This window comes from Spea bombifrons, chromosome 2 (genome assembly GCF_027358695.1).
Source record: "Spea bombifrons isolate aSpeBom1 chromosome 2, aSpeBom1.2.pri, whole genome shotgun sequence".
NCBI classification, from domain to species: Eukaryota; Metazoa; Chordata; class Amphibia; order Anura; family Pelobatidae; genus Spea; species Spea bombifrons.
The window spans coordinates 77,035,868-77,047,886 of record NC_071088.1 but is presented as its reverse complement, the minus strand read 5'-3'; the positions used below and the strand labels follow the sequence as shown (position 1 = coordinate 77,047,886).

Here is a 12,019-nt window from a genome sequence, read left to right as displayed (position 1 = left end):
TGGGCATGTGGACCTGTAGAATACCTTACTGATTAATCGACTTGCCTATGTAAATACTATACTGTGCTATACTATGAGCAGAGCTCTGAAAGACCGGTACAATTCAGAACACATAAGAACTGGTGAACTTTTGTTCTAGATCAGTGTTGCCATCATGCAGGATACAATCGTTAGCATGTGAGAGCATGTGACCTCAGTTTAATCAGGTCAGTCAAGTTTAGAAGTTAAGCAAGAAGGTGAGGTCCCAAATTATTTTGCAACTTGCCCTTTATTGAGTACTATCAGCCTGGGGAATCAAAGTGACTGTGCTTCCCCTGATAAATGTGAATGGAGAAGGTGTACTCTGTCCCACTTTCGCATGGTTTGTAAAACTTGACCCCTTTTACAAGCAGACCTATCTTGTAGAGCCTGTAATAAAGGGGTCATGTGGTGCAAATGGGCTGGTTACATAGGAGATCTTTGAATTGAACAGGGGACCGCCTCATGAATATGCTGCTGCCAAAAATCTCAAATGTACAGTAGGCATGGCTGTATTTGAAACCACTTCAAGCCACTCACACTCTTTACAGTTGTGCATGTATACTGCGGAGAGTACCATTATTTTACAAAAAAACTGTCCTGCACAACATATATTTCACAACCTAAGATAAGAATGTAATATGCCCCTTAAGGCTTCAATTTTTTATTAAAGTGCCATGGCAATCAATTTTTAAACATCATTCTGTAGGAAATTGTGCTTTGCAAAACGCTGAAAAACCCTCCTTCAGGCTGTTGATGTGAATTATGTATTTTAATTAATAACTACATTTTGAAACTCGAACAAAATACATAGGACTCAAATACTATCCCCGAGCAAGGGTTAGAATTTATTTTTTATTTTTTGCATGTATTTTTCCAAATGGTTAATGGCAGGCTCCTAGTAAAGATGAAAAGATTATGATGGAGTAACTTTATTTCCGCCTCCCTCAGTCACCGAAGTGACATCTGTACGCCCGCTTGCTGTGCTAGATTCTTCTTCCGCAAAGGGATTGCGCCCACAACACACAAGACTTATTAGGCAGTTTCTGAACTATAAGAAAAGAAATATATTATATGTTACTTGGTAGAATATCAGAAATACTGTATAAGACTTTATAACTAATTTTGTATTTTTACATAATGTTAAATATTGAACAAAATAAAGGCTATGCTCTTCATGAACTTGTTTCATACTAAAGCATTACATTTATTTTTCTTGATCTGTCTGTATGTATTGTAATTAAATGGTACCTATTATGTACAGCATAATTAATGCTAACGATAATAACCCTAATTAATGTTACCGTATAATTTGTGTTTTCCCACTGGACTAATTGTTGTTTAAATATACTGTTTGCAATAATCAGGACACTAATTGTGCTTTCTCGCACGTTAAGCAAATAAACAATTGTGGGTCTGTTTTATTCTTTCTCCTGAAGGTTAAAACCGAATTAAACAATGAAACTTTTAAATATCCTTCTTAGCTGTACGTTTCTCTGGAAATTTTTTTTTACATCATTAAAGAATTATTTCTATGAAGACCTTAAACATAACAAGGCCATTTCCAATACTGAATTTAGTTACAAAGTTACTGGAACACATAACTTATACTTTTATTAAGTCTTTAAAAGCAAAACATAATGATGAATAAATAAAGGTGAATAAAACTAGCGAAGAAATACAAGCTAATCTGACTTGTTTTGGGACTTTTTGTTTCTAGTTTCAGCAGAAAAGGTCCTCACAGTTGCTATCATTCATATTACAAACTTTTCCTGGATGAATTAGTATAAACTTTACATAAGCTATATACAAAATAATAATAATAAAATCTGCATTTCCCTGATGAAGCCACCCAATGTATAAGGAAAACATGTGTACGGACTCTATATCCAGATGTGCGAAGGACTGTACAAAGGACTGCAATCAGGTTTTAACTCTTATACTTTCAGTTGAGATTTTTGGCCTCTTCTGGACTAAAGCAGGCTGACACAAGGATGCCCCTCCCAAGATATCCATGCATCTTAAAGGGGGCCAGGCAGATACCCCCAGGTATTATATATTTTAGGGATGATATAATAAAATCAATAATATAACAAAATATACCAACCTGTTTATTCATGAAAACATAGATAACTGGATTGTACACAGTGGCTGTCTTTGAGAAATATGAAGGCATTGAAGCTAAAGTTGGTTGGATGACAATGTCCTTATTGGTGGCTGCCACTATGGCAAATGCTGCATAGGGCAACCAGCAGACAAGAAAGGCCAGTACCATGGCAATCACCATCCTAGTGACTTCTCGCTCAGCTCGCTGAGTTGTTTCAGATTCTTTCTGCTGTGCAGCAACCTATTTAAATGAATTTGACATGTCATTAATTCTTATGTCAGCATGATATCATTTTTTAGGTCCCGTTGGGATCAAAGTGTCTTGGATTATATTGAGGAAAATATCTAAACAGAAGTGAAAACAACTTCAGTCGAACAGAAGTTGTGAACTCCCTATGGAATCTATGGTTTATGCAAATACCACTCTTCATATATTCATGTCAATATCAAAAGAGTTTTTTTTGTTTGGCCTATGTATTATTAATTAGAAGGAAATCTGATTAACTATGCAAATCCCCTGCCAGGCTAGTTGATATTTGAAGCTTTAGCGCACATTGTAAATTTGGAAAATTCAGCCTCATGACAATTCAATAATAAGTAAAATCTCGATACAAGAAATTTAGACATTGTTTTATTTATCAAGGGCATTTGTTAAGAAGAAATAAATGGCAATTTTGTTTATTTATTTAAAACACCAAATACAGAAATTAGATTATTTTCCTTAATGGCATCCGCAAGCTGAAGCACATGCTAAAAATGTCTAATTGGTATCGCAGCAGAAAGAAATGCTTTGTTGAGAGACCATGATCTAACAGTTCAGTGTTTTTAATTATAGATATTGGGCTCAGGTGTAGCATAATATCAAGACTATTTGAAATCTGTCAGGCAGTAGAATCTAGAATAAGAAAAAAATAAAAAAGCAAGTTTTATGGTGATAGGGAAAAGTTAAGATAGCATTTACCCTAATACAAACTGTGACTGCTGCTATCAACTTGGTGTTATTTTTTTGCCTGTCCAACTCTATTATTACTTAATAGAGCTCTCATTAGTAAAAACTATCTATCTCTACTAATGGGAGCTAGTTCTTCTGTATATATATATATATATATATATATATATATATACAATGTACTTCTGTGTGTGAGCATGGAGCATGGAGGCGTACTTGTGTACTTGTGTGAGCATGCATGTGTACTGTAGTTGTTTGTGTGTGAGAGCAGGTATGTATACTTGTGTGTCACCATGCATGTGTACGTGTGCAGGGCCAGCCCAAGACATAATGCCACCTGGGGTGAAGTTTAAAATGCCACCCCCCTTCCTCTCCTTCCCTCCTTATTATCTACCCTACCCCCTATGTACTTCACTTACCTTCCCGCAGTCCTGCAGCGAGAGTCTCCCTGCTCTGCCACGGTGCACGCTGCTTTACTGCTGAGCGCCGGAAATTATATCATATTCTGTCGCTCAGCAATACAAGCCAGCACCGGGACCGAGCTAGAGGGCTCGCAGAGGAGAGAGAGGGGCGCCGAGCGGGTACTGACAACTTGATAAGCAAAACCACTCGGCGCCCCTCTCCTCCGCTTAAAAAAAAAAAGGAGCAAAGTGCCGCCTCTTCAAAAGTGCCGCCTGGGGCAATTCCCCCACTCTGCTCCATGGTAGGGCCAGCCCTGTACGTGTGAGAACATGCATGTGTACGTGTGTACGAGCATGTATGTGTACTTTTTCACATCAGGGCCTCATGTTTTCTAGTTTACGCCTCTGGTTCCAGCTCATCCCGAAGGTGTTAGATGCATTTTTTTGTGTCTCGTCAGCCCTACTCTTAATTAGATTTATAACCTTTAATCAGGTGATCAAGTATTACTTGGTAGTAATCAACCTTCAAGTAAGATGTTTGAAGTATCCTCCATTGTTTTTTTTCTTGAGTAAAATATCTGAATTCTAAGTAGAAAAAAATCAATAATGTTTTGTACTTACTGCTCTCAAAGCCATTATCAAGTTTGAGTAGGAGAAAATAATTGTACTTAAAGGCATAACGAAGCAAGTGGTAAACAAAACCAGAATATAGCTGTTATTATTGCTGCCGCCTGAGTACCAGTTGGGTCCACAGGATGTCCCCAAACCTAGATAAAATAATAACAAAATGTCAGAATATTTCCCATTACTAGCTGGCAACTGAAGACTTCAATGCTCTGTAACATCATGTTACACCGATCAGCCATGACCTTTCACTAGACCTCTAAAGGTGTGCTGTGGTATCTGGCACCAAGATGTTAGCAGCAGATCCTTTAAGCCCTGTAAGTTTCAAAGTGGGGCCTCCAGGGATGCATCCCGGTGCCATCTGTTTTCCAGGTAAGCGATGCACACACACCTGGCCATCCACGTAATGTAAAAGAAAACGTGATTTTTCCATTGCTCCGTGGTCCAGTTCTTATGCTCACATGCCTATTATAGGTGCTTTGGGCACTGGACACGGGTCAGCATGGGCACCCCCATACACAACAAACTGTGATGCACTGTATGTCCTGACACCTTTCTATCAGAACCAGCATTAACTTTCTCAGCAATTTGAGCTACAGTAGCTCGTCTGTTGGATTTAACAACACAGGACAGCCTTCACCCCCACATGCATTAATAAGCCTTGGCCACCCATGACCATGTTTACTGCTTTTCCTTCCTTGGACCACTTTTGATAGGTACTGACTACTGCAGACTGGGTTTGGAGATGCTGTGACCCAGTCATCTTGCCATCACAATTTGACCCTAGTCAAAGTCGCTCAGATCCTTATGGTTACCCATTTTTCCTTCTTCTAACACATCAACTTTGAGGACAAAATGTTCACTTGCTGCCTAATATTTCCCACCCATTGACAGGTGCCATGATAACAAGATTACCAGTGTTATTTACTTCACCCATCAGTGGTCATAATGTTATGGCTGATCGGTGTATATTATGCACCATGCTACCATTTTCTACTGACTATCAAAGCAAGAGCTCACTGTCAGTTTATCTCTGCATTTCCCACTCATTCACGGTCTTCCCCTTAACACATGTGATTTTATTTACCAGGATAAAGAAACGTTGAGACCTAAATCTAAGGATTAGAAGGCCCAACAAACAGCTAATCCTGTTTACAAAAGCTAACACTATAGTATATAATATAAAGTATGTATATGAACCAAATGTACATGCTATATGTAGAAATGAGTAAAGAAATATGAAGTAAAATACCTTCTGGGACATAACTACACCAACCAAAGAGAGGTGGAGATGTCCAAACCAGGGCCCAGATCCAAGTGAAGGCACACCCAAAGACTGCATGCCTTTGTTTGAAGCGAAAATCCCCCATGGGCTTGCAGATTACAATATATCTTTCAAAGGCTAAAATTGCCAGTGACCAGAGGCCAACAATACCTGAAAATAGAAATTATTTTTATAGGATATTTTAATGATTGCCATCATTTTATCAGCTTTACTTTAAAACATTTCTTAGGGGGAAGAGTACGAATCAATATTCAAATATAATATAAGATATGGTTCTTTTATGACATCCATTACAACAAATGCATAAATGTAACACAAGAACAGGTATTGATTGGTTGTTATAGAAAATGAAAAAGATTCTTAAACGTTCCTGTGTTGTTTTTAAGTAACTACTGTAGACTTTGGATGAAACAATAAAATGTCATACCTGCTAAGGTTTATTTGCTTAAAATACTAGAGGATGGCATTAAACAGCTCCTTGGCTGACAGATCGGTTTAGTGTACTACTAATTTCAACATGGCAGCCTGCCTTTTTCATAGTGCTTATACGGCTAATAGCCAACCCTAAATATATATTATAAAAAGATGTGATTTATTTATTTATCTTCTGAGTGTTCTATAAATCTGATTGCGCTCAGCAATGCCTTCAACGTATAAATAACACAAATATAAATTCTAAGGGATATAATAAATGCTAAATGCCCTAGCAACCTTTTTGATAAGTGATAAATCTTGTGTACTTGTTGTACAATGAGACAAGTAATTAGTTCATTAGTTTAGCCGTCAGGAAACAGGTTTAATTAAAATAAGAATTGCATGTGTGCACATATTCACACATACAAATGTAATGATGAAATTGACATAATTGGGAACCATTTAGATAAATAGTTATGTAATAATAGATATGGTTTACAATAAACTCATGAATAAATTGAAAACTTTTAAATATAGTTCAAAACAGACGTGGTACAATGTGACTACATTTTAAAGGGCATATATGCCAAGTTTTAACCTTACTACTGTGCATAAGTCTTAGGCAGGTATTAAAAATGTTTTAAAGTAAGAGCGTTTTAAAAAATAGACATGTTAATAGGTTATTTTTTCACTTAACCAAGAGCAAAGTGAGTGAACAGAAGAAAAACCTAAACCAAATATTTGGTGTGACCACCATTTCCCTTCAAAATCAGATGGTAGTTCATGATAGATGAATATGTGCCTGTACTTCTCAGCATTGAGGAGACCATTAATTCTGACCAAATCACCCAGCTCCATTTTGCAGCCCCGAACTTGCAAAGAACCTCCACCATGCTTCAGTGCTGCATGCAAACACTCATTCTTGCTCCGCTTTCCAGTCTCTCGGTGAACAAACTGCCTTCTGCCACAAACAAATATTTCAAATTTTGACTCATTAGTCCAGAGCACTTGCTGAAAGTCAGAGGTATGGCTTTTTGGCCACATCATGAAGACCACTTCTCACCAGACTTCTCCAGAAAGCAAATGGGTGTTTCAGGGGCTCAATGCTGAGCTGGTGGCACTTCTGGATATCTTTCGACTACAAAAGGGATGTAAGCATGATGTGACTTTCCCTTGGCCGACCACTTTGTCTATGGTGCTCAACGTGGTTCATTGATTTGTGCTTCTTCAAAATAGCTTGGACAGAACACATGGAAACCCTTGTCTACTGTGCTCAATTTTGCCACAGTGTAGGACGGTTGATGTTAAACTTCAGTCTTCAACAACCTCACCCAGTTTTATCTCTTCTACACAGTTGTTTAAGTTTCAATGATTGTGTTTCAACTCAACTATTAAATTGATGATCATTAGCACCTGTTTGCTAAAATTATTTAATCATACACCTAACTATATGCCTACAAAATCCCTGACTTTGAACAAGTGTACCCAGAAGAATTGATGCTGTTCTGAAGGCAAAGGGTGGACAAACCAAATAATTATTTGATTTAGATTTTTCTTCTGTTAAATTATAGGAATAAACTATAAACATGACATACTTACTTTACAGCATTTTTCACACCTGCCTAAAAATTATGCACGGTACTCTATATTCAAAATTCTAGTTTGTTTCATGAAGTAATAAAAAATGTTTCAATTGAATATAGCAATATATGGATAACATATGTTAGCTTTTGCCCAGAGAGCAACATTCTCTCCATAGGATGAAGACAGTAGCCAATGGCTTACATTTTAAGATAGTATAAAGTGTTTGCGATACTATATATATATGCTGGAACTATGCATATCATATTTTTATCAGATAGGTGAAGTCTATTTCAAATAATGTTTTATTAGCAACACCAAATTGATCAATATTTGAAAAACAATATATGTGCAATTTTTATTGTGTGTTTGTATATGTAGTGCCCGCCACTAATATTGGCACCCTTGGTAAATATGAGAAAAGAAGTCTGAGAAAATTTGTCTTTAATTGTTAACCCTATTTTTCAGAAAATACACAAAAATACTCTGCTCTCTTTTTTTGGGGGGGGGGGGCTAAACCTGTGTTGTATTTGCAATCGTTTGATATCCATGAGAGCAGAGTATTTTTGTGTATTTTTGAAAGAAAAGATCAAAGGGTTAAACATTAAAGACAATTTTTCACAGCATTCTTTGATCATGTTTACCAAGGGTGCCAATATTATAGAGGGCAATATATATATATATATATATATATATATATATATATATATATATATAAAGACATGCACATCTATATATAGATATAATGTATAGAAATACAGCCTCATACATACACACACACATATTATAATAAATTAGTTTACTATGATACTAACATCATATAAACATTTGCTGTTCACTAGGACTATTGCTTTGTAATGTAAAAACTGGACTATTGTTTATATTAAATACTATGTATTCTCACATAACTAAAAAAATCTCACCTTACCTGTTAGTGAAACCATGAAGCCTTCAAATTCACACATCGCCTTTCCCATTGTAAAATAACCGGTGATATTGTTGAAGAAGCTAACAGAACTCCCAAAAATTGTGACCAGCACATTTGCCACTGCTAGATTAAGCAATATGTAGTTCAAAGGGGATCTTAGCTTCTTGTACCTGATGGAGACCATGATAACTAGACCATTGACAAAGAATGCTAAGGCAACCACAATCCCCATTAGCACGGCAATTATCAAGAATGTACTACGCGGTGCAACATGAGGCCACTGGGGACCTTCAAATGGTCCATGGCTATCCTGTGAAGACATATTGGCCACAGCATACATTTAGGATGGAGTTTGGGTAACACACACTCTTATAACATGCAAATGGATAAGTAAAGTGTATCTCTGTACTGGTAGATGCCAAATACCTCTTTATAAAGATGATGAGGTTTATTAGTGCAAAGAGGATCTTTTTCTTAAAACACTGTAAGCTTCCTTACCGTGGTGTTTTTGTAATCCATGCTCTTTTCCTTTGCTTAAACACAGATCAAGAGAAGCAAGAAGCCGTTTAGCAAGGTGACCTGCTTTGAAGACACATAACCTAATTAACAAAGTAAGGATATATAAATATTATGCCTTTCTTAACAAGATTTCTGTACACAAGAGGAGTTTGCATTAAGCATGGTAGAGTTCAAACCTCAGGCAGATACAGTTATTGTTGTAGGGGAACGTTCTACCACATTCCTATATCTGGTAGACTGTCTTTATGGTAGGAAAAAAAACTCTATATAAAAGATGGTATTTTTGGATTATCAAGGCAAAATGTAGTTTGTACAAACAATAATTTATGGAGAAATTGTGTGCTTATTTGACTAATGTATATTATACGGATAGCAGGAAGAAATACATCATATCCTTAAAGTCATTAAGTCATAAATCATTGGAGAACATTTGGCGAGAATAATCTGTATAAATTTATGAAGTCACAGCAAAACTATAGCACAAAGGAAAACTGCTTTCTTTATGAGTTACATTAACTCCCCACTATTTCTGGTAGAATCACAGTGTTTAAGATGACACTTTATTCAAAGGGCCTGAGAGAAATGGCATTGAATATTCATACAAATAAATATACAACCACATTAATTCAAGTCAAGAAACCACTTTCAGTAGCAAGAGTATTATTGTAAATACATTTTGAAATATTTATGGTAAAAGTCCTAAAACCAAGATCACTAAAACAATTTTAGCTGAACTAGGAATTATGCATAAAAGGTAATTCTGATTTTCCACTCAGCCATACTTTAGAATTTTAAAAAAAATACATTTTTATACATCACCTACAATGACCTGGATTCAATACTGTATTTTGACACAACTTGACTATGAAGATGGTCAGTTGGAGGAGCCCAATAGGTACCATAGACGAATCCAAAATACGTGTTCAAAACAGGCCTAATTTTTCTTATCTGCCGTCACTTTCTATGTTTCTATATCCCTTTAAGAGGCGTGTGGGCGTCTGACCCCAGAGGACTGCATTGGGAGGCGGGTCCTGGGCAGTCTTGCTGGTGTTGCGGGCAGGAGCGGGCGGTCAGACACTGTACCTGCGAGTCCCAGTAATCCCGCGCAGTCCCGCAAGGCTGCCTTCGCGCTGTTCCCTTACAGTGTCTCTTCACTTGCTCCGCCCAGGAACAAAGCCGAGTCACGTGATGTGACGTCACTTCCCGTGACTCTGCTGTGTTCCTGGGCGGAGCAAGAGAAGAGACACTGTGAGGGAGCAACTCGAGGGCAGCCTTGTGGGACTGCGCAGGAAATCTGCAGTTCAGGTAAGGAGGTGGGCGTGATTGGCCACATTTGTGGCGAGAGTTGGCAGGATTGACCACAAATGTGGCGGGAGCGGGCAGGATTGGGCACACATGTTGCGGGAGCGGGCGGGAGTGGAACACCCACATTGCGGGAGCGGGTAGGATTGGACAAAAAATCATCAGGAGCAGGCGGGAGCGGGATTAAAAAAGCAGTCCTGCGCAGGGCTCTACACCCATGCACCTCTCCTGCTGGTAAATGAAGTAAGCTGGCGGCTTGATATGACAGCAGCAAGGAGGCTTATATGGCAAGGGGAGCGAGATGGCATGGGTGTCGACTGCGCACCCCTAAGTTGCCAGATTTCTGGTGGTGCTCCAAGCTGCCAGTAGTCCTCGTTAAACGGCAGGACAGGTGATGCTCGCATGACCCTGACATGACCACCTGTTAGGGAGAGCCCTCTGGGAGTGACCCGAATGATCTGGGTGACATTTATCGAATTGCAAGATTAACTTGGGGGGCATAAGGATCTTTTCTACTTTGTACTCCTCTTTGTTGTCAACCATGATGGGAGTAGGAGGTGGCTCTTGATGTCCTGGGAAGGAAATAACGACGCATGGTTTCTGTAAGGAGATGTGGAACACTGGGGGAATTCTGTAGGTAGCTGGCAGCTGTAGTGGAGCCACAAGGGGAATGATTCTCTTCTCATATTTGGGCCCTAGTTTTTTGTTTGGACAGGACAGTCGCAAGTCCTGGATTGATAGCAAGACCTTGTCATCTGCCCTTATAAGCTGAAGGGGCCTGCCTGCCTGATCCATATAGAATTCATAGGACTGCTGGGTCTCGCGCAGAGTGTTCTGTAGTAGGGGAAGGTGTGTGCATGTTCATAAATAAGAGCACAGGCAACAGGTACATTGACGGGGATGGGTAAACCAGAAAACATCATGGGGTGAAAACCAAAAAAGGGTGGCATTCCAATGAATCTGTGGTAATGGTTCTTGTAGTTGAACTTGGCAAGCGGTAGGAAAGAGGCCCAGTTATCCTGCAGATACATGATAAAGAAGCGAAGGTATCCTTCGCGTTCAATTTGCCATTGGTCTGGGGGAGAAAAGCAGTATTAATATAGTGTTGGTTGTATGCGAAGACCATTACAAAATGGGTCCAGGAAAGGGATGTTGACCGTCCTTAGATATTTAAGACTTCTGTAGTGGGTAGAGTGAATGGCAGCTTCCAGAACAAGGCGTCCTTCATCGTCTGTCATGTTCCACCCTTCGCAGCCTGGAATACTCAAGTCTCTGTGCTGCTCATTTCCTTCAGCAACCACTAGTGGCCGCCTTGCTCACTCTGAAGCACCCAGACCTATCATGTACAGCTGCACCTTGTTACCTGATCAAGCCTGCCTATTTAAACCTGCCCAGCCCTTCAGTCAGGGCCTTTGCATTGAAGTTGGTGGACCATTTTGCTCTGGCCCTGTGTACCTGATTCCTAACTTGCTATTTGGCTTCCTGAGTACCTGATCCTGACTTGTTCCTGCTTTGAGCCCTGCCAAGTGGGCTTATCTGTCTTGCGCCCCACCCAGAGGGCTACCTGCCGGGCGCCCCACCCAGAGGGCTACCTGCCGGGCGCCCCACCCAGAGGGCTACCTGCCGTGCGCCCCACCCAGAGGGCTACATGCCGTGCGCCCCATCCAGAGGGCTTCCTGCCATGTGCCCCGCCAGCGGGCTTCCAGCCTAGAGACTTAACACCTGTATTTGTTGTTTATATAATCTTCTGCAATACACATCTTATCACTGTATTCTGCCTGTGGTTTGTTTCTTGCGCCTGTCTGTAACAACCCCCAAGTCATCATGCATCGTGGGGTACAGACAGAACCCCTGGTATCCCCTGCACCTGGGCTTCTACCAGATCTGTTTAC

At 39.5% G+C, this 12,019-nt stretch overlaps 1 protein-coding gene across 1 annotated transcript; it reads right to left on the bottom strand.

The window, feature by feature from the left end:
• Positions 1 to 771: 771 nt before the first annotated feature.
• LOC128472891 (pinopsin-like) lies at positions 772 to 8,646 on the bottom strand. The gene is made up of 5 exons (XM_053454868.1): positions 8,307 to 8,646; positions 5,351 to 5,533; positions 4,096 to 4,241; positions 2,126 to 2,365; positions 772 to 1,069 (listed from the first exon to the last, which is right to left on the bottom strand). Exons 1-5 carry the CDS (start codon positions 8,644 to 8,646, stop codon positions 935 to 937), a joined length of 1,044 nt encoding a protein of 347 aa, XP_053310843.1. The 3' UTR covers positions 772 to 934.
• Between the last annotated feature and the right edge of the window lie 3,373 nt (positions 8,647 to 12,019).